The sequence below is a fragment of the Toxotes jaculatrix genome, chromosome 3 (genome assembly GCF_017976425.1).
Source record: "Toxotes jaculatrix isolate fToxJac2 chromosome 3, fToxJac2.pri, whole genome shotgun sequence".
Taxonomy (NCBI): domain Eukaryota; kingdom Metazoa; phylum Chordata; class Actinopteri; family Toxotidae; genus Toxotes; species Toxotes jaculatrix.
The window spans coordinates 6,741,536-6,765,052 of NC_054396.1; the positions used below are offsets into that span (position 1 = coordinate 6,741,536).

Below are 23,517 nucleotides of genomic sequence, written 5' to 3' on the forward strand. Positions count from 1 at the left end.
TAATGCCATAAGAGCAATATGGTCTTAGTTGTCACCCCACCCCCAAACAAACACACATACACACACACACACACTTATCTGACAGCAGCCATGTGTTAATTAAGTGGCCCTGGAGAGCCTGACAGCTGGCAAGGACTATGGACTTCTACATGGACTCTATCAAAAGGACACCAGGAATCACAGTTTCTGCAGCCAGTTGAATATTGCTCAATTTCCTCTAGAGTGATTATAGAGAACTCTTTCTATAGCTCATTATTAATTCTTGAGGGGAATCAGTGACAGGAAAGGATAGTTTGTTATTACTGTTTATCAAGTATAATCTGAAAATCTATGGAAATAAAAATGATAAATAGGTAAATAATAAATAAATAAATAGATAGATAGATAAATAAATAAATAAATGTTAAATATGTGAGTCATCCTTTTTTTCAGTACAAGTCAACAAAGCTGAGTTGGTGAAGATGACCCAAATTACCACAAAGTCAAAATGATGCATGTCTTCCCTTTAAAGCCGCATGTGGTCTGTTAATGCACATTTCGTTTTACAGTTACAACCAAATATTAAGACGTGTGCGGCACTTGAGTCAGAATCCTAACACAAAGGACATGATTAAATCAAAGTAGACACAAGCAGACTGAGATCTGGCAACAAAACAAAAAAGAAAACAATTTTTTATCACGTGATGGATAAAGATGTCATGAAGTCTGCTGTGATGTCTCTAAAAAAGAAAAGCTACAAATTAATTTGGATGCATAGAACTGCTATGTAATGACTGTTTTTTTTTTTTTTTTCAAATAACTTACATTAACAGCAGGGGTGCTAACTGAACCGTAGTAATAGACAGCATAATGTATAGTACGCTTTTGAAAAGAACATTAGCCTCGACACGGCTTGTGGCAAGAGGCGAGAGTGCTGTGGCCTACGATAAGACGAGTAGCGGGTAGCACATCTTTATCCACCAAGTGGCTGTACATGTAAAATGAACAGCAGAAAGTGAGAATGCATGCTGTTTTGGCTACTTCTACAAAGGTCTCTATGTACAGAATCTTTACACTTACAGCTGTGAGGTTCTTTCCTGAGCAGGAAGTTAGCAAAGGAACATAGTGTTTGTGTGTGTGCTTATGTGTGAAGCTGCCTAGTTCAAAATACAGCACTGGGAATAAAATCTCCCAGTCATCAATCTCATTGTTTAACACACAATAACTGGTTAGTGAAGACAATAAAAGACAGGAAAGATAAAACATATTTTCCATGTGAGAGGAATTTACATTAATTTGGAAAAAGTGGTCTCAGACTTTTGGACCCCACGATATGTGAGGGAGCGCACTTACTGAGTATTACGGTACAAGGTCAAAATTTAGGGAAAAGCAAAACTTTTCTTCTGATTCTGAGAACAAATACTGTAATTGCAAGACTGGCAGAGAGAAGTTTCCCAAGTTGGCTCATTAAAAAGGAATCAGCAGAATTATGTCTTCCTATATTCTCTTATCACTAAGAGAAGCGTCAGAAAGTTTAGCTGTAAGCCACAGCTTGACAGCAAATCTGTTTTTGCCCCTAAGATTCAAATGTACGTGGATAGACGTGGTTTATGTGATCTGACATAAAACACCAGAGGGTCAGTGGCACAATACATGTAAAAAGAAAGCCAATACAGTGCAGCACTCAGGAAAGGTAGCACACAGCCTCCATGAGATGATGCTAATGCTGCAAGTGAGAGAGAAGCAGAGTCAGTGTCACCATGCTAGCAGCTAATGTACAGTGTGCAGGAGTTGGTGGGGACTGCAGAGGTCACACAGGGAGGGGCACCGGGGTCTAACCCTGCTCGTCCCCGGCCTCAGTGGACGCGTGGCGAGCAGTCGAGGCTTCACCATTACAACGCGATGTGGGCTCAGCCTCCTGCGGCGCCGGGCTCTGCTGCTGTGGCTCAGCGGCTGAGGCTGACACCCCAGCTGAGGCCTCTGGCGCTGGTTGGCTTATCTCCACGCTGGAAGGCAGCTCTGTGGCTGCAGCCGGGGCTCCCTCAGGTGTTGGATCAGATGAAGGCGCAGAGGGGTCAGCGGCAGCCTGGGGAGCTGCGGGGTCTGCCGGGGTGCCAGCTGCAGGGCTGGTTGCCCTTGACTCGCTCTGCTCAGGCGCTCTCAATCTCTTCATAATGGTGGTGACCCGAACAGCTTTCTATGGAAGGAGGCAGAAAAAACTGATCTCAGACCGGTGCTATAACCTGAAAACTTGCTGAGAGAACATCAGCTCTTATTGGACGGTCTCAACTCAAAGTTAGACAATGCAGCACAACTATACGTCCTTGTTCAAGGACTGCACAACTAGTGTTGAACTTTGTTCCTGGAGGAGAGAAAAAAGGGCTTACCTTCCATTTAGCTCTGGCAAAGTTCTTCTCTATTTGAGCACACACATTTTCCTTGATGTTCTTATCTGAAGCTGCACCACCAGAGATCCTGTTGCACAAAATGGAAAAAACACAACTTCACAACAGAGTTTTATGCTTCCCCAATATTTGGATGCCATGGGCATGAGTCAGTTCATTGTTGATTTTTTTTGGCTGGAAAACTTTTGCAAAGACTGTGTAACCTTTAAATATTATTCTTATTTTTCTTCTTGAGCCTTTTCTTTTAGTTTTTGCCATCGTGACAATCAATTGTGTTCAGAATTTATAGTTTGCTGGAAGGACCTCTGTGAGATGAAACTAAGCAGGGCCAACAATCAAACTGAAAACTGATCAATACATATTTTTAAGGGAAAATAATGGGGCCAAGGATGAAGCCTTGGGGAACACCACAAGTCAGAGGGGTCGCGACCAACTGTCTCTAACAAATTTTGTGCAAATCCATCCAATATTTCTTTCAGATGTTTCAGACGTTGCCGCCCCTAGAGTTGCACTGGCAGTATGGCTACAAACATCTTTAAACTCATTTTGGTGAATGTGGAAAGCTGCTTTTTTTAAGTGAAGCATCAGTTTTCATGCTACTGTAACTTGCAGCCTAATAAATGCTGAGCACTCATTATGTACAGTGATTAGATTGTTAAAGTGAGCTATGAAGTTTCCCAATGCAATTTTAATTGACTTGTCAAACAAGCCAAAAATTGTGATCTCATGCAGCCTTTCTGATCACACTGCTCTGTTTTCAATGGGCTTCGCAAAATATCAAAGCTCTGTTGACTACCATTCATGGTTTATAGCCTCCTGGGCTGTCAGTCTCTGGTCTTGATCCACCTCCATCAGACGAGCAACCAGACTTTTAGCTGTCAGAGAAAAATCACACAGAAGAAACTCAGCAAAAAAGGGTCTATTCTCCTGATGGCTGGGAACATAAATATGATGTGTGTAAGAACGCTCCAGAGGTAAGAAGAGGGGAAAAATTTTCAAATTTGAAATGTTTACCCAGCAAGCTGTCATTGTGTTCCTACACAATGTAGGTATTAACTTTAAGCTAAAATTACCTGAATCAGAGATGTCATCCCAGTACGGAGAGTCAAACTCATAATCGCCTGCCAGGATCTTTCGGAACAGGTTCTTGTCATGGTTTTCATAATCATCATCATCAGTTTCATCGTAGAAAGGAGGGTTGCCTGACAGCCTGATGCAGCAAAGGAAAAAAAGGAGCGTTGGTAGTCAAAAACATCTAAATACCACATTTAAACAAGGCGTATTATATAATAAAACATGATAAACTTCTAACTTTATGTCTCCTGTCACAACTTACAGTATGTACATGATGACCCCTGTAGCCCAGCAGTCCACAGGCCTGCCATATCGCTGTCTGCCAACCACCTCAGGAGCTGCACAAGGGCACACAAGCTTCATAAAAATGGCTGATGTTTGAAAGCCACATCTGGCTGACATGTGACATTCTCTAATAATAATCTGCCTGTCTCATTTCCCACAGGGTAAATCTATATTCTCACCCAGGTACTCAGGCGTCCCACAGGGGTCTTTAATTAGTCCATTCTCAAGCTTGGCAAGATGGAAGTCGCTGATGACTATTTTCGAGTGCTTCAGACGGTTGTAGTAAACCAAGTTCTCCAACTATGAACAATGACATGTTACAATGACAACAGTTAATATAATATTCACATTTAAGGTCTTTCATTATCATAGGTATTCAGCAACCTTCAGCACTGAAGGTTGCAGAGTTTGAATTACAGTGGTGGTATCATTTTCTGACAGAAATAATGAGCAGACTGAAAACATCCAATAGTGTAATTATTCGGTGCCAATGAAAAGACCCTAATCAAATGAAAGATATCCAGTTTAATTTTGTGATTTTAATATCATCGGACTAAAACTAAACGCCTTGACCAAGTTAGAAGTGTTTCCACTTAAGAAATGCATTGATTTCCATTTAAGCCGACAGCCTCGTAGTGGGAGACATGAGAGGTTTGGAGATGGAGAGGCTGATCTGGCTTTTGTTGTAAATGTGGTTACACGTGATTAGAGGGGTAGGACACAGAGGGCAGCCAAACAGTGTTTAACAGGCTTCACTGTCTGTGTGTCTCAGGCCTAATGTAATGGAGTTCAGTTAAAATAACACACCACCATAATACACTACCTCTGTTTAAACTTTACTGTAGTGTGTGAAAAATAGTCTGTAACCCATGGATAAATAAAATCAAGAAACCTGCAGTCTTGCTTTCTACTCACTGGAAGCCTCCTCACTCTCCCTCTTGGTGCTCTGAAGCACAGCACATGTAAATGGTTCTGCTGAACATATACAGTGCTCAGTGTACACCTGTTCTATCTGTGTCCAATCTCCTTTAATATGTCTGAATGATGTCCCCTGTTCAATTTATCTCACTCACCTTAAGCTTGTTTACTTCTATTTATTTACCTGCCAGTTTCCTTCAGTTTGTTCAGGTTTTATGGGCTGCATGTGTTGTGTTTTAAACTTTCATGTTTAATGTTTAATGATGTACATACAGCTGGCAAGTTGCTCGATTGAATTAAAGTGAAATTAATTACATGGAGCAGATGCCTGTGGGTTCTGCTGTCTGGGTTTTTCCCCCCATGTTTGAGGTTTATTGTGGGAGCTGCTGAAAACAACATGAAACAGTCAGTGTGGTTTTGGTGATTTTCAGGTTAAAAGTCTAAGTCTCTTGAAGTCTAACCTTCTACTAGACCTGGACTGTTGTAATTTATGTTTCAGCATAAGTGCTCCTGGACTTTTTTCATTGTGAAAGTGGTTCAACAGTGAAATCCTTTACGCAGTGTTCAGAAGGTCACCCTCTCTTCAACAGTGCATTTGCTATGGCAGCGTAATAAGTGCGCTTATGTGTCTGTTAAGGGACCATCGAACATTTCCTTAGCTCGCCTTCTTTGTGCACTACACCAGCAGTAATACGAGCCTTTCTAAGCTAAGAGGTTCCCCGTAAAAGGTTGCTCTTTGTTGATACTCCCTTACAGTTATGAGAATTGTATTCTCCTCATTTATTCATCCTCGTACTGTTTATAATTGAACTGCATTACTATTGCACTGTATATTTCACCGTTAATGTCTTATTATTTCATATGTTTAATGTCATGTTCAGAGTTTATTCCCTTTAATGCAGTAACCACATTCACATCAAAGGAGGATCCTACACCACCAGCATTAAATGAGCTGCATTTCAGTGTGTGTGTTATGAACTGGATTCACTGATATATCACCATTGTTCCTGTTCTTACGGGGACAGCCTGTGGATAGTGCACATCCATAGAACCAGCACTTAAGGGTTCATTCACTCGTCAGCACTGAGGTCACATGTTGGGTATTCAGTAAACCAACACCTCCTTCATACACAGATTACTGTTTTATTGCCTGGATTTTCCGGTGAGATGCACCACAGTCATGGTGTCTTATTTGCTGCCTACAACCCAGATTAGTCAGTGTATTCTAAATCCTTCACTACTGCAGTGTGTTACCTTCAGGTTTCTGTGAACGATATGCAGGGAGTGGAGGTAGGCGACAGCCTCCAACACCTGGCGCACCACATTACTGGTGTCTCGCTCTGAGTAGTAGCCTTGATCCAGAATCCAGTCAAACACCTCTCTGCCTGTTGCACTGCGGAAACAGGAAGGTCGAAATGTGTTAGATTTGTTAGATTAAGTTATGAATGTGATTTTATTCACAAAAAGGCAAAAAACAAGAACTGATAAAATAAAAAGTTATAACTACTTTTACAGTGCATATAAATGCATATAAATGTTAATTGTGTCATTCCCAAAATAAATTTCTTTCTAACTAGAATTCTTCAACCCACAAATCAAGCGTCCTCAAATGACGAGATGAATATCCTACATTTAGCATATCCATGGAAATGCATCAAATTCCCCAAGAACACATGCTGATAAGAATGGAGCAGCTAGCGAGCAATCATATACGAATACCAAATGAGTGGAGTTCAGAGCTGTTCTCATATCTACAGAGCCTCGGGCTACAACAGCTCATTCCCCACGAGTGTATAATCAACACATACAGTACAGTTCAGCAAGCCCGAGCTACAGCAAAGACAAGCAGCAAGCCTTTTCCCCTGGCTCATCAGACATCTGAACTCACAGTTCAAGGAAGAGGAAGTACTCTTTTTTGGTCTCAAAGACGTCCACCAGTTGGAGAATATTGGGATGTTTCACCCTAGGGAGACACGTCACAAAGCACAAGACAGAGAGAGAAACACAGGGTGAGAGAGAGAGAGAGAGAGAGAGAGAGAGAGAGAGAGAGAGAGAGAGAAGACAAGAGTCATATAGAAGATGACGTCTCACTCATTCATTCAGGACAAGACTGAGCTCTGCATGTCAAACTGTCTGTCCATAGATTTATGTGCTCTAATGTATCTGTGTGTGTATAGAGACAATAATGACCATGGCCATGTCTTATACAAACCACAGTACCAACTAGGAAACTTCATGGTGAATTTAGCCGATAAAGCTACAGTATTTGAGGCTGCAAAGTGTTGTTCTTGCCTGTCAATACACCTGCTGTCTTCATGATCCTTTTTTATCCTTTTTTTAAGTTGCAGTGAACAGGGACTTAGAATACTGAAGCTGTGTCTGAAATCACTTCCTCATTTATTCAAGACTCAATAGGTTACTTACTGAGTGGAAAACTGAGATTTGGGACATTTGTATGTCATTTTCATTTTGCCGCACTGACAGGTATACTGTTTCGTAACTGTAATTTACATCAGGAACCGAGGGAAAGCACTGCAGTGTGGGATTGTTAGAAAAAAAGTAGTGCACATCATTTGGACACATATACAAAGCAAAGCACATATACAAAAAATCCTGTATTTAAATAAAATGGCAGACAGATTTGTTGTCCAGCAGGTAGCTAATAGGGAGAGATTTGGGACAAATGGTAGCTTGGCTTATCACTGCTCTAATCTTTTCTTACATAGGATTGGTTAATAAAGCACCGTGCTCTTTGCTTTGCCCTGAAGAAGTGCAGGTTTTGTAATGTCCCTCTGTGCATAATCCCAGCTGACACATACATTTCTGGCCCCTCCATTTAGTTTACCAAATTCCCTTATTTTGTAGTTGGTTAGTATTTGTAAATGTATTTGTCATCAGAAATATTATCTGTCAAAAAATAAACAAATAACATTTTATGGTTCATATTTTTGTAGGTTCATTGTAGAACAAAAACATTTAAAAGTGATTTTTCTTTCCAAAAATAATTGTGTGTTCAATATCTTATTTTTTCATGGAGATTAAAAATAAATAAATAAATAAAAGTAATTTATACATTTAATGACACAAGTGTCTTCTTCACCTCAGGCCATTATCTATGGTTCTGTGACATTTACAAAACAGCTACTGCAGAGAGGGATTTACTGCCAATGACAAAGTTCTTGCACACCATTAATGATCCCCTCCAGACATGTTTTAATACTCTGCTTGGAGAAAGAATTTATGTCTGATATGGTTTTCCCTCAAAAAAAATTACCTCATTAAAAATCTTTAAACTTACATCTCCTCCTTCTCCATCATTTAAAGAAATCTATAAATATGCAAGTATTGTTCATTTCAAAAGTTTAACTGCTGGACGCAAGATGCCTCAACTTTCCTCGTCACACCTGTGCAACCGCAAACTGAACCACAACTTATTATGTCACAAAATCTTGAATATGAATACGGCCTTCTAGTGTCAAACTCTGCACAAACATTATTCTGCACAGTGAAGCTCCGACATCCAAATGAAGGAACAATAACTAAAACAGATTTTTGAGTGGAGGGGGACTTAAAGTCACTGGTATTAAAAGAAGAATTAAAAACTCTTGACTGTGAAAAAAATCTAATCACAAGGGACTGACAATGTGCGGGACTTTTTTGATTCATTCTAAGTAATAAAAATAAATTAACGAGGATTAGTACTTGAATGATCACTTCTTTTCTTTTCTAATGCTAATATTCAAGCGTTTTACATTCAAGACGGCATTTGATGTTTTGCCAGCAATTATTCACAGCCTTTGAAAATGTCATCACATTTGATTATTCACTAAAACCCCCTCTGACGACTGGAGCATGTAAAACGGGAGCACTGCACGTCCCCGTTATTGCAGTGTCTCAAGTGCAATTTTCAGAAGAATGTGAGTCCATGCTTTGAAAGGCTTCTTGCAAAGAAATCACACCTTCATCTTCATCTTGCTTCACTGCTTCGCACGCTGTCAGTGACGCATTGATTGATAAGGCCCGGGTTATGTTGATGTGGCTTTTATTGGAAAGTTAGATAATTACAGAGAAGCTGAGAAAAAAATGTCTCAGATAAACAAGGCTGTGTATGATCAGTCAGTGAAATGAGGTTCACTTGACTTTCTTTATATTATTATTATTAATAAAGCGAGCACCTAGATTTGTTTTCAGTTTTGTTTTTCTTCTTAGAAATTGATGCTGTCTGTGAAATTACCGTTTATTAAGACAAAATAGAGAAAGGAAAAAAAACAAATGAAAAACTTTTGATGACATTCCCATCACAAAACTAATCAGGCACTGTTTAACACAGAAATTTGAACTGAAGGAAACATTAATCCCAATCAACAACTCACATCTTTAAGATGAGGATCTCATTTTTCGCAGCCTTGCGGACTTTCCTTCCATCCTTCTTTAGGAACTTTTTACATGTGTACATTTTCATTGTAGTTTTGTCCTTGGCCCTGAATATCTCACAGAACTCCTCCCTGAAAGGAAGCATTTAATGACAGTATTTTAGATTTATTTAAAGAAATATAAACATAGATCATAATGGTTTCTTGAGAAAAGATACAAACATCATTCAAAAGTCTGCATGGACGTTTGGGTCTACATGCCGCTGCTGAGATACTCACGATTTAACGATCTGACCCAGGTCATATTTATCTGTCACGTCTGAAGGATTGTTATAATCCTTCTTTTCCCCGATTGTTAAACAGCCAAATGGCATGGCCACTCCTGACCTGTGGTAAGAGAAAGCGAAAGAGAGACAGAAGAGGGAGAGAATGAAATTAATAATAAGACAGAGATAACGGCAATGCTAAGAAAGCCTTTCAAAAGTGTAAGAGCTAAAGAGCCAGTATCATTGCACTGGATTGTTTCACTTACTGTAACGGAGCCTTTCATGATCCTGCATTAATAAAGGCCAAAGCCTTGGAGCCTGCTGCACAGAATCAGTTTTATATTATGATCTAACTTATATAACTAATATAACAGCTGGGGGAACAGTTTTGCGTTGAAGCAGAAGTCTGGACATAATGTACCAGTGCTTTACTGTGGGATGAAAGTCACAAACCGTAGGGGTCAGGGAGCAGAAGGAGCAGCAGCTAATTTGATTCTGGGCCCCAGCGAGACAACCACAGCAACAAGTGAAGCATTTCCAATCAAGAAAGGGAACCAGCAATTACAGGCACAGCACCGCAGGACTCAGGGAGGAATTAAGGCACTTTACGAGCTCTGCATCAACACTTGAACACCTAATTGCGGCACAGCCTCTCTGTGCTGCTCACTAACAGCGTGGAATGAAATTTGAGACCAGCCTAGGCAAATTTACTGTGTTTTTTCCTCTGAGAATTAGAGGTTTTAGAATTAGCTAAGTTGGAGCTGTTAGGAAAAAGAAAGATTTCTTTTTTTTTTTTAGCATTTCTTTCGCTGCATCGTACAGTCAGGGACAAAGATCTCAAAACAAGGAGAAGATTAGCTCTTTTTGGAGTTTGCAAAAATTATGTTTCCCTCATAGCCAGAAAGTTCTGGGTTCAAACCAGGTACTCCAGGTACTTTCTCCCTCTGTCCAAAGACAAACAAGCGACTCTAAATGCGAGTGTTTGTTTGTCTTTATTTGTCGGCCCTGTGATAGACTGGCGATCTGCACCCTGCCTCTCGCCCAGTGTCAGCTGGGATTGGCTCCAGGCCCCCCACGACCCTCAAAGGATAAGTGGTATGGCTAATGGATGAATGGATGCTCCCCTGCAGTTAATACTGTGCATTTCTGTGTGTGTGTGTGTGTGTGTGTGTGTGTGAGAGAGAGAGAGAGAGAGAGAGAGAGCGAGAGTCTGTTTGATACTGTGTACTATTCTGTACACTACTGCCCAATAGAAGGTTAGGTTTGGTAATGACACAGAATGACACAGTAAGCTGCACCTTAGCTGATGTGCATGTCCTCAAAAATGTAATAGCAGCTACAAGGTACCATGTGTCCTTCCTCACACAGAGCCAGGCAAGTTCTTTCCCTGTGATTCCAGTCATTGTCCTAAACTAAAACTACTCATACATATCTGGAATTTCAACCCTGTTTCCTGTCCCTGACCTTAGCCAAACTTATTTTGTTGCCTAAATCACTGACAGGACTGTGGATGTAAACGCTGGTCTCTGGTGTGACAGTTGTGCAGTTTGTGTACCTGCCATCCACCCTAACCATCCCCCTGGTGACTCCACTGCTGTTAATAAATGTAAGGATACATTCATTAAAAAAAACATCTTTCCTCTGATCATAATCCTGCCATCCTACAAAACATTCGTGCTGTTGCATCAATCCAAGCGATGACACATTGTCATCGCTTGGATTTATTATTTATAAAGGGATGTCTGTCTTGGTACAAATGGCTAAATCTCTTCTACATCTCTCATGACAGCACTATTGTAATCCTGCCCAACCCCAGACATTATGTAATTCAACACGCAACAAAAGGTGATTTTATTGCTGAGTGCTCTTCCAATAGCCAGCTAAATATGAATAGATAGTTTTCAATGGAAACAGCGTGCCAGAAAACAAAAAAGAAAGAACGTGGGATCAGTTACAACAAGCAAGTGTGTGATTAAATGTTCTCCTGGTTCAAATCCCTGGACAGATTGGAGAAATCTGGTGGGAGAACAGTTGTTGCCGCTCTCTACGACTACCAGCGATGTGTCCTTGAATATGGCACTCTGCTACTTATTTATTACTTCAGTAAAACTGCTCAGGGGCCTATAGTACAACACCTGCAGACTTATTGACAAGTCCTGAGCTGGTGTAAATATTCTGTATGTAAAGCTGTCTGAATGTAAAGCAGGACAGTTCTGAAAAACAACTGCGCAGCAAAAATTTCTCCAGATGAATAAAGGGCAAGAAATATTTATTTCCTAGCTGCTCAACATCCATCTGCGCCGACAGTCTGGGTGATGGATGTCCACATGTAAATGAACGCAGCCAGCATGAGAAGTATAGCGTTATGTGTAAGAAGGGCAATCTGTTCACTGCAAATCCGCGAACCAACTCGTAATCCAATCTAAATGAACGAGGCACAGCACAGACGCATCTCAAATTGCCGAGAGAAAACTGCGTTCTCTGTCTGAACTTCCTTTTCTCATCTGAGGCACTAGTCCTTGTTGTGTACTCAGCATGAGGAGCTGACCTTTCCTGGCTCCTTATCTCTTGCTCTCTCAGTATACTGTTCATATCTCTCAGTGGTAAATGCTGAAGTTATGGTACAAAGAAGGAAGGAAAGTTCTCCAGGATCTGTGGTTTGAATGGAGGTAATTCTGGCTAGGTCTGGCAGAAGCACGGCATTAGGAAACATGTCAGGAAAAATCTATAATAAGCTAGAAAACATTTATATTCAGCAAGTAGATGTAACAGTCCACAAGAGACCCGTAGCATTGTGGGGTGGGAAAACAGCCTGGAGAAAAATAGAGTGAAAGAGATATTTATTCTGATGATGATGAAATCTAATAAATCTAATGAAGTAATCCAGCAAATAAACAGTGCCTTTGTGGTTTTGCAAGGCTTTCTGATCCCAATCAGTAAAGACCTTAATTTTATAGGTTCATAATGAGTCTGTAAAATAAACAAAACAACAAGAGGAAGACTATGGAGACACAAATATTCACACAAAAATCCAAAGTTTAGCACCTAAACGCACTTCCACAAAGTATCTCAGTCGGCCTCTTCCATTTTTTTTTAAAGTGTTGATTAGTGTAATGGATGAAGAATTTCTAAAGCATTTCAAGCTGAAAGAGCAGGATGCTGGCAGTATCACATAACGGAGGCTGTATAATGGGCCCATTTGGACTGACCACCATCAGCAACATTCAAGCCTTATTACCCCATGTCCTGACTGTGATCTGCCCTCCAGGAGCACCAATCGATGGCTCGTGATGCTTTATGGCCTAGTGTGTGAACTGGGTTTGCCAGTGGGGCCTGCACGGGCCATGTTGCTGCATCACCAAGGATTTTCTGCAGATACAGTGAAGATTTACAGTACGGAGGATGAATGGTCATAAAGATCTCTGGCTTATTAGGCAAGCACAGCGCCTCCTCCAGCCAAGCAAGACGATGAGCAAATGGGGTTTTTCTTCCTTCTGCTTGTTGAAATCAGTGAGAAACTCTTGTAACACTTGGGTCTGGGTGAAGTTTAAGATTAGGCTAAATGCAGCACTTATGTGCACTGTATCAAGACTTCTTAAGGCAGTGGTAAGAGGGATTATTTTAGCTGCTGCTGTGGTATAATGTGAGGCCTCGGGGAAATGGCTGGTACCTTTGGTATGGTAAGCCTTTATGTAAGTGAGCAGCTGTTCGCACTAATCCCACCATGACAGTCCTCTGAGACGAATAAGTGTTTCCTTGTTTTTTGAAACCTTTCATTTGCAGTTCAGTTTTTACTCTGTCCTTCGTTCACCCCTATTCTCTAACTATTCCTCTGGCTCAGCCGCATCTAAATGAGGATGCACAGTAAAGATCAGACCCCATGCATCACACTTGTGCTGACTGCAGGCCATTACAGATTTACTGAGGGGAACCTAAGCAATGTTGTGCTTCAACAATTATGTATAAGCTATATTTTACATAGACAAACCTTCACCTGAGCATGACTTAAAAAAATTATCATAATAAAAAACATGCTGTATTAATTGTACATGAACTTTGATAGATGAATATGCTAGGTATAAATCAGACTATATATTTGCTATGCCAAATCCATTTGGGAGGAAAGCTGTATACGAAAGTAATTTAGAAAGACTTAGTTGCAATAACATGAATGAAAAAAATAAAGATACCAGCACCACCTAGACAAGGCTGTCCTTTGTATACATGCTGTTTTGCTGTCTGAATAAATTTTTCTTAAATTCTGAAAAACTTGCGACCTTGAGAGCAATCTAATCGGTTTGTTGTGCCCACAGTGATAAGATAATCAATATGAATCTGCACTCATCGATGTTTTCGAACAATGACCAATGGGTTAAATGGCCATGGGTCGTGTGAAAGAGACGGAGAATCATCACCTGACTCTGCAGTTTCTGTGTTTTTGCATTTTTCCGCTCATTGTTCTGGTTTTACGGGCCACACCTTCAATATTTTAGTTCAGTCTCACTGTCAACCCAGTTCTGAGCTGTATCAGACAGCTGTTTTCAACAAATAAAAGCTCTGACAAACCTACTGTATGCTACCTAACACCAAACAGCAGACAGACAAATCTAGCAGCTAGCTGGTGACCATAGTGGAGAAAAAAGAACTATGATTTTCTCAGGAGCTGGTTCAGACCAAAACAGAGCTGAAAGAAGAGTTAACACTTCACTTCGTCAAGTGGCCAGAAACATGACTCTGAATGAATGCTAATGTTGGCCTTTGTCTGTTGAATGTTTAATTAGGCAGTTTCACCGTTTTTAATGTGATATTATGTTATAATTGGGTTTAATCTTGTTGCACTGCTCCCAAGTGGCAAAAAAAATTAATGAATCCCTCCCTTCCTGTTTTCATGGGATAATTCATGGGGGTGGGGGGGTGAACAGAACATAGAATTAGTAATTAATTTCACAGCACTGTTCTGTGTTGATTCACCAAGCCCACTCCGTACTCCAGTGTTTCAGACAAACCAGTAATTCTGTTTTGACAAGGCTAAGCTCAGGCATCTGAAATATCATCTTTCCCTCCCTCTGACTCTCAGTCTTTCCCTTTGTTCCTGGGCATTGGCTGGAGCCTCAGCCCCACAAGGACAAACTCTGCAGCTATTTGGAAATAAACATCCTTGACATTCATTTTCTTTTATCCGTGCTGATCTCCTGGGATTGCCCAAGAGACTGCAACAGCACTTCGCCTTCAGCTGAAAGGAGAAGATGAGGTCAACACAGATGGGCATGAGGACAATTGTGTAAGACTTAACAGACACCAGTGAGAAAGATACTTAAACAATTGCCTCTCACTACCTCCTCCAGTGAAGGAAGTTGCTGTTGCAAATAAATAGCGCAAGGTAACTATGCTTATTAATAAGGACTGGAGGACAATAGAAAACAAATACAAAACAAATTCTTATTAGACTTTTGAAAATCTGCTCTATCTTGACTTGAAAGCCCTCCACATATGCAGTTTCAAAGCAAACAAAAGAGCCTTTAAATAATGCACTTTACTTTTCATTGAAGTTTCAATCGCACCAGGTTATTAAACATGTTCAATCTGTCAATCTGATTCTAAAAACCAAATACTGAAGTAATCCAGCTGTACTGTGTTCAGACAGCAGACAAATCCCACCTGATTTCTAAGATTACTTCTGGTCAGATATAGATTGACCCTCATCATTCACCCAGTCATTAGTATCAGTTTGTAGCCTCTCCTCCGTGTTTATTAATGATCATGTCAAATGCATGTCATATGTTGAGTAAGAGGTGAACAAGTTTTGACCCTGATCTGAAAGGTCAGACTGAGCTGCAATGTCAGAGATGTGATGTGAATAGCAATTCAAAACTAAATCATGTGCACAGTTTTGCTGTAATTCTTATCTGACATGACTTGATTCTATGTGAAATTTGACATATCAGACACGCTAAAGGTTTTAGCTGCAGGTGTGAACTTTGCATTGGCATTTGGGAGGGACAGCACATGCATGCATTTTAAAGACCTAAAAACATCATAAGTGTTACACAAAACATTTTCTAGTCAGGTGTGGACACATAACACATTAAAGAAGTGCCAAGTGTGAAAGGTGTTCAGGCGTAGAGTATCTACAGTCCAAAGCAATCATTCATTTAGATAACACAGAGGCAGCCTGGCAGCAATGCTAATATAACAAAAGCACTACCATCTAATTCATTTAGATCTGTAATTTTGAATTTGCAGCTATTATGTTCCGAAGGTGCAAAATGTGGCACATACATTTGCTGATGATTGTTATAGCTTGCTATACAGTAACAGTGAAATCCCATTCAAGTCAAAGCCATCTGACTCTGAGTGAACTTTTATGGATGAAGGGCCAAGAGAATCCATTAGTGTTTAGATTTACTATATTGGCAGTGTACTCCAGGTGGAATATTGATGCCATGTAATAAATCCAAATCTGTTGGTACCTAACCCTGGCAGTACCTCTGCCAGAGGTGATAAAATTATCGCTGAACATTTCCCTGAATATTTCTATGTGATGAAAAGTAACACCCACCCGAGATTAGGATGAAATCAATATACTTTATATGTATATTATTTCACAGTATACAGTACAAACTACATTAATTTGGTCGTGAGCCAATGTATTCATGGAAGTACTTCTCAGAAACTCGCTGGAAAAGAGGAAACAACATTTGGCAACATCATCACACTGCCTCATTACTGCACCTCGCAAGAGTTATGTCCCTACATTTGACTTTAAGGGTTTGCACTGTCTCAGGGGCTTTTGACCGCACTAATTAAAGTTGCAGTTCAGCATATTAGGCTTGCTGTTTTAACCTTTGCCGGGCAAGCAGAGGAGCGTGGAGCTCAGAGGTCTGAAACAAGGGGAGAAGAGCAGGGCAAGGACCAGGGGTGGCACCATGGATTTTGGGCCCCATGAAGTGACACTAAATTGGGCCCCACCCCCACAGACCACGCCAACCCTGAAAATATAACACAACATTCTTCATACAGTCAGAATCACTGTTTGATGCAAGGCTGATACCCTCTACAAGAAATTTGCTAAATCTTTTACAGTTTAAATGCAATTTTAATGGTAAAATTCTTGAATGGAAAATTCTTTTACATTTACCTCTTCAGTTATGCAAACTGACATGCCATTCAACACAGCGCTGCTCAACTAGATGAAATCATGCGCTAATTGGCATATCTGTGACGTCATCGCATCATATTTGCATCCTGCCTAGTTTCAGCAGGTTTCAGCCCTTTATCTGTTTGCTTCTCTCCTATTCTCTGTGCTCTCATATATAATACATCCCAGTTCCCAATAAAATAACCAGCATTCATTTTCAAACCATTTACAAGCTGCTGCTCTGCACTGCTCAGTTTTATTAGTACACTGTAAATAAAATATTATATTAATGATGGCATATAATAGTTCAATAATGAGAAAATTAACTTTTCGCCCTTGTACGGCGCCACAGGTAACACCAGCAGAAATACATGTAGAGAGATGGAAAGTTGCATCAATCAGCATCATGTATGGAGCAGGATCACAATGAAGATGGTGGCAAAGGTTTTAAAAAGTGGGCACATACACAGTTGAATTAATTATTCATGGCTGATAGTCTCTTTTTCCACAGTCTGTCTCACTGGGCCTGCGGTTCCCGTCTTTCTGATATCGAGGAATCGCTGTGTCCCGCGGCGCTTGCTTAACAGTGTGCTAGAAGCAGAAGCATGGCAGCTCTGGCAGTGCTATAATAATTACCAGCCTTCTCTGCTCAGCCCTCCTCTAATCCCAGTTCAGTGTGGTGCTCTGCTTGTTGGAGTCTGCGTCAGCCTCACACACAGCAAATCTCTCAAGAATCCATTACATCTCTCATTTGTTTGCCAGACATCATGGAGGATTGCAGGCTTTGCAATCTACCTTATATGTTTTTTTCACAGGCTTATTCAAGGCCATGGACCCCAATAATTTAGTCACTATGAGACAGTGATCACAATCCTACTCTGTGTGCTGTCATTCATTCTGAATCTGACTCATATTGCTGCATTCTTCACTGAATAAGAAAAGACTGCAGAGGCTTCTTCAGCAGAAAAGAGGGAGCTTGAGAAAAACCCCTCATTCTTATCCACTTCACTTCCTTCCCACTTCCTTCTGTCTTCCTGTGCCACTTTCTCATGGCTGCACTCAGAGCCCATCTATGGAGAGTCACTCGCAGCGACTGCACCACAAGCTTAACCTTGCACTTTACAAGAATCACAAGGCAAATTACAGCCCCATCTTGTAACAGCTTCTAAAGGGGAGGTGAGATTGCAGGATTTTGTCACATTTACTGTAAAAGAGTCACAGGTCTATAATCGATATATCACACGCCCCCAGGACTCACACCTGCTGCCTGCCGTACCATTACTTTTCTGTTGTTTTTTTCTGGGGACATGAAAAGCACAGCCTTAATTTGGCAGGACAGTGCACAAGAATTTTTATGAATAATATTTATGTTATTACAAAAGCAGTGAACAGCTCCTCAGAGCCTATGTGCGATGAGTCTCAGAGCTGACTAACAGTACTGCAGCATGCACTGCCTGCTTTTTATCTTTTGGAACAGTATACTTTGAATCAGCACCTACAAATAGCTGAAAAACTGAAACCTGTGGCACAATGGTCCACAATGTACCTGTAAGTGTACCTGTCTTTAGAGTCTTCTTTAGTCCTGCCAGCACTAACAGCATTTATCTTACGTGTCTGTTCCACAAAGGAAGTGGTTGTATAACAGAGACAGCCAAAGACCTACAGTACAGTACACCAGGAGGGGCACCTCATAAACAACTGCAATGCATAGATAACAGGGTAAAAAAGCCTTTTGCTGCACTTTGTCTGTTTAACCTGCAAGTCATGAAGACATTGTGAATATGAGATGCTGTGGTTTTGTTACATCAATTATTAAACTGATTCAAGCTAGCAGATAAGCTGACTCTGCTACTAGTGCGTGAATGGTAAGTGTGGGCATAATGTGGTTTGCCAGGGGGAGACGTTTCATTTCCTGCATTTAAAATTTGCTGTATGGAGATTTTTGGAATATGATTTAAATTATTTTGTTCATGATTCGTGTTCATTTACAAGCCAGACACGCTTTGTTAATTATGTTTTTAAAATAAGCCTACAGAAACCAGGAAGGAAATGAGAAGCTCAATAAATGTCCATGTTTGATCAGATTAACAGTCTTCTGAAATTGTTCTTAATGTGCAGCAGTTTGCCTGCCTGCCTTAGTCATTAAAATGTAATTACATTGATTTAGAAATTACTCAGCAGTAAAAGTAACGGGTTACATTACTCATTACTGCACTTTCATCACTCAGTCCAGCTCTGTCAGAGGTGTCTCAGAGGAATAAGCTTCTATGCCCACACATGACATCTTTTATACATGTACAAATAGAAAAGGAGACATTTTGGTTTAACAAGGACAAGAGATTTACTGAACAGCTTCTGTGACTGCACACAGCTCTCCAGAAGTCTGAACCTCAGTTGCACATTTACAACCTCAACAAAACCAGGTGATTCTTGAACATATATATACACTTGGCTAGTGTTAGCTAAGACTACATGACGTGAATAAGACATCTCTGGAATAATCAGGAGTCACATTTCTTGTTCACAGGAGTCGCATTTCTCCTCTTTTGGTAGAAATGGCCTCGCCCTCCTCAAACCCCTGAGCCAAGTCCTGGACCAGTCTGTTGACTGAATGCAGAGAGACTAATCTGATATTAACCCATCATCTAACTTCTGGTAGAAGCTGAAATGCCAAAGTAACAAGGTGTTCGTGGGATTTGTAACATAATGCACTGTGTGTTTTTATTGTAGACATTTTTCCAAAGCACTGAGTTCTGCCCTCAGGAGCGTGAGTGAAAATTAACCTGGATGGTGTACCGACGTGCTTACGGACTAATCTAACAAATTGCAGGCTATTTTAACAATAAAGCTAATGGCAGGATTCATACAGTGACACGCTACCACAATCTAATGCATTAAATAATGTGTTTACAACAATTCAGTGACAGTTATGTCAGTGATAGCAGTTCTAGTAAATTGAACAGTTATCTAACAAATATCTACCACGCAACAAAATGGATTAAATATGTATTATATACTAAAGCAATCAGCTAGTCAGCAGAAGCAGGACAAATAAAAATCACTGTGACACTGTCAATCCTGCTGAGAGGCCAAATTGTATGTTTATAAATGCTGTCCACCCACAGCTGCATGTCCACTGTTGACTTCCAATATGGCTGCCTGAGGGTGCGTCAGTGTGACCTGGCCTGGCAGCCCATATACACTATATATTACTCTACAGGGCTTCAGGTAAGATGGCTCTGAAGTACTTTCCCCGTGGAAAGAGTGTGTGAGAACAAACGCAAACAAAAGCTTGTTTTGACAAAACAGCTACAGACAATCCATCCTGAGGGAGAATAGTGTGTGTGAGCGTATAGACATGACTGCATGCCTGAATGCACAAGTGCATTACAGTGTGAATATACTGCAGTGTACTATGCACATTTGTGTCCTTTCCTATTTGCAATGGATGTACCCAGTATTTCTAATTTTAGCCCAAGAAATGTCTCTCCTGTCAAAACTCCTGTACCTTTATGTCATTTTCAGTCTGAAGCAGGAGAGTGTGGTGAATCGCAACATAAGGTGGTAACAGCACATTTTGAATGTTGCTCATTACAGACACGGCTTGAAAAATGTATGAGTATGATGAAGGGTCAGTGGAAGAGTCTCATCAAATCCAACCTGAGACATGATATCTGCTGAGAAGCCTTGACATGTCTACATGTCATATGCACGCACATCCACAGAAACACACAGTTTGGTCCACAAATTTATAGTCGTCATGTTATTTTTTCTGTGTGGTGCCTCCATTACTGTACTGTAAACAATAAGAAACCTGAGATGTCACACAGAAGCCAAAAAATTATTTTACTCAAGTTGTAACTTGAAAATAATGTATTACATTCCACAAAAATCACCATAGCCACTAATTTGGCTCAGGCTGCAGCTGTAGTGGTGTGTATGCTGTTACTATGAATATCAAATTAAATTAAGTTCTTGGACAATATTATGCAGAGTCAGTGAAGACTTTTATTTTGAAACACATAGACACTACTAATTTTCACAAGTATTTCTGCTTTTTTCCATAAAGAAAAACTTGTGTTATAGCCGCAGCTGGTGCTCACCCCCCACCCCCCATGTGTCTAACCTTCTTGTGTGTATGCTGAGCAGGATGTGTGGTCCCCTGTGCAAGAAAACAGCCCTGCATAAGGCTCCAGCTGCTGGAAGTGTGGCCCACCCTTGTTTCTGCTTCCGGCCCTCCAATCAAGCAGATTATAAAAGATTGGACAGTCTGTGACTCGCGGTTGCTGGTTTTCACCAGTATGCCTCTCACAGTTGTTTGAAGCTTGACAAATGTTAGTTGGAACTTTATGAACTTTGCACAGAGGTACTTTTTGATTTACCTGGGGACCTGGCCTGGTGTAGATTTAAAAACTGATCACACTAACACAACAGAGAAACGCTTTGTTAAGAGAGGTTTTTTTTTTGTTCTTTTTCTTTTTATCAGGGTGGAGTTGTTGGACAGGTTTGTTTTTTATTGTTTGTTTCTTTTAGATAACTAGTTGTAAATGTGGGATTAACAAACATATTATGCCTACTGATTGGCAGATATTGTATATACTCAAACATCTAAATATATTCACATTATTCAGATTTTTGTGAATCTGAATAATGTGAAAAAAAAGTTTATGATTGTGAAATTTAACCATAGAAATGCTTTCTAATGTACTGCTGACTGTTTTACATGAGGAGACCCAGTGGCCCAACTCCTCCTCTATAACACCAAAGTCTTTTCAGAGCCAATCTCATTAGCTTTCAGTTCCTTCATGCTGCTTCAGTGGACAGAAACTTTAATTGCCACGCATAAAATCGACATTACATGAAATATTATCATCTAAAGGCAGGGATAAATAAAGCGGGCTCAGTTTTAATGTCAAGCTCACACTAATTGAAAGTCCCCTTAGAGTGCTGACTGTGAAATTGATAGCACAAAAGAGACACAAATTATGAGCAGTAAATTCAAGAAAGCCTGTTAATGAAACTGACAAAAGGAGACTGTAAATTGATAAATCTGAAAGCAAACAATACTGCACTACAGTGAATGCCTCCCGACTGTGGGACGAACCATGTCCTGTGGCCCACCTGAGGGGAATTATGTTGTACTGTAGCTGAACCACAGCACAAGGCAACCTTAGGCTATAGGAGACTAGTCTACTATGGTCTAACTCCACATCGTCCAACATTGTACGCACTAGCTACACATTCATGACATTTCTGTATCACATTTGGTATTACATAATTGTCTTGTTAGACACAGCATTAGTCTCACTGTACAATAAGGTCTCCAGCATTTTAATGACATCCACCCTGAGTCCCAGCTTAATTGTTTAATGTGTGTGTGTGGTCTTACAAGATGGCAGATTCATCTTGTAGGTTATTAACACAGCTACATATCCAGATGACAGTCACGTTACATTGCCCCTGCTACCTGCCCGCAAGAGCAGGGGCATATTGATCTGCTGAGACAGATATGAGATCACCAGCTTTTTGCCTGCAATAATATTAGCACTTCTTTTCTCGACTGATATCTCCCGGAAAGATCCAAAATCACATTAGCTGAATGAAGAAACTCCAGCTAGTTCTTTGCCTGTACACCCAGCATACTGTACGCTCCTCTGTCTCCGTCTCATACTCTTGGGTTCCATTAAGCCGTCACCTGCAGCGACAGCCACCTCTGACGCTAATCTCATCCACTTCCTAACACAGCTGCCAACTCTCATGCACTGACTGTGAGACTCATGCAACTGGCTCAGATCTCACGCCCTCACGCCACACATTCCTTCACTCAAGCTATTTTTTTTGTTTTGTTTGTTTGTTTTGGCTTCCTCCTATGTAAAATTAATCATTTTTAAGTGAATGAACAGAAGAGCTTTGTACAACAACTCATTGCGATGCGTGTTCTGGTGGAGCAGCCAATCACAGTGATTTTCTGGTCAAGTAGCTAACCCACTGAAGATTAATCTTCTGTGGACTATGAATGTCTGTACAAAATTACAGGACAATATTTCAGTCTGGACCAAAGAGGTCGACCGACTGACAGACCGACAGACATCGATGAAAATGGTCTCATCACAGAGAAATGAAAAAACAGTCATGTCTCTGTGTGAGACTGACGTCATCTTTCTGGCAAAGATATCAAGGTCTCTTCTACAGACTGCAGGCACAAAAACAGAGCACATTTTCCCTTAACTATAATATGACAACAAATTGTCTTCCAGCACCCTCTCCTTGTCCTCTCACCCAGTCTGTTGTGTTTCCTTCCTCAGTGTAAATAGATTGTGTCTAATGCTATCATTAGTTTCCACTGTCTGTGCGTAGCATTGCGTTCTAGCTCCATCTTTTATTCTCTCTTCTCATTCAGTTTGAACAGCTCAATTCTCCACCGGGGAGAGAGGAGGCTTCTTATATCATCGTTTCACTGAACTGAAAATAGGGAGTTCAGAGCATGAAAATGCCTTTGACAGAGGAGGGGGGGGGGCTGAGGCTGCCGCTGCTGCCTGATGTTTAAAACAAGGCAGATCTGGAGGGTTTTGTCTGAAGTCCAGCACAACTTAAACTGAATGCGCTATGATGAATACATTGCTCAAAGGCAATGCATGTGTGATGAAGATGTGGGTATCTACATGGTTTAGATTCATTCTCTGTGATGTCCTTTTGCTAATGAAATAGCCTCAATCTACAGGAAGTGGGGCAGTGCGAAGGCTGCACTTCTTAGCAAAACACTTCAAAATAGGTTATGTAAAAGATCAATGATGATGCTGAGATTTACATAAAAAATACATTAGAAAAATTAAGTTAACAATAATATGTAATTGTAGAATTAGGTCAGTAATTTCAAAGTCAAAAAGGGTTTTAGTACAGCTAAGCAGTACAGATCTGCTGTTTCGATCTTGTGACTGCCATAACTCGAGCAGTGGATGAGTAGATTTTGGTATTCAGCTAAACCGGTGAGTCAGCAAAAACAGGAATACTGCAGTGGAAGGTTTAATGTGGTAAGGCAGAGCAAACTCATATGCATGAAACCAACCTGACTCACTCCA

General features: G+C 40.6%; 1 protein-coding gene across 1 annotated transcript; it reads right to left on the bottom strand.

Moving 5' to 3' along the window:
* Positions 1 to 1,813: 1,813 nt before the first annotated feature.
* Positions 1,814 to 9,408, bottom strand: camkvb (CaM kinase-like vesicle-associated b). The gene is made up of 10 exons (XM_041034412.1): positions 9,314 to 9,408; positions 9,035 to 9,166; positions 6,550 to 6,624; positions 5,916 to 6,054; positions 3,923 to 4,043; positions 3,721 to 3,796; positions 3,458 to 3,594; positions 3,181 to 3,259; positions 2,367 to 2,454; positions 1,814 to 2,176 (listed from the first exon to the last, which is right to left on the bottom strand). Exons 1-10 carry the CDS (start codon positions 9,406 to 9,408, stop codon positions 1,814 to 1,816), a joined length of 1,305 nt encoding a protein of 434 aa, XP_040890346.1.
* Between the last annotated feature and the right edge of the window lie 14,109 nt (positions 9,409 to 23,517).

Excerpts from the sequence above, each read along its gene's own strand:
- camkvb (XM_041034412.1), bottom strand. The coding sequence starts at position 9,408 with ATGCCATTTGGCTGTTTAACAATCGGGGAAAAGAAGGATTATAACAAT. Across the intron at positions 6,055-6,549 it reads TACTTCCTCTTCCTTGAACT|TGCAACAGGCAGAGAGGTGT; the intron begins GTGAGTTCAGAT and ends CTGTTTCCGCAG. Across the intron at positions 3,260-3,457 it reads GGATGACATCTCTGATTCAG|CTAAAAGTCTGGTTGCTCGT; the intron begins GTAATTTTAGCT and ends TTTCTCTGACAG.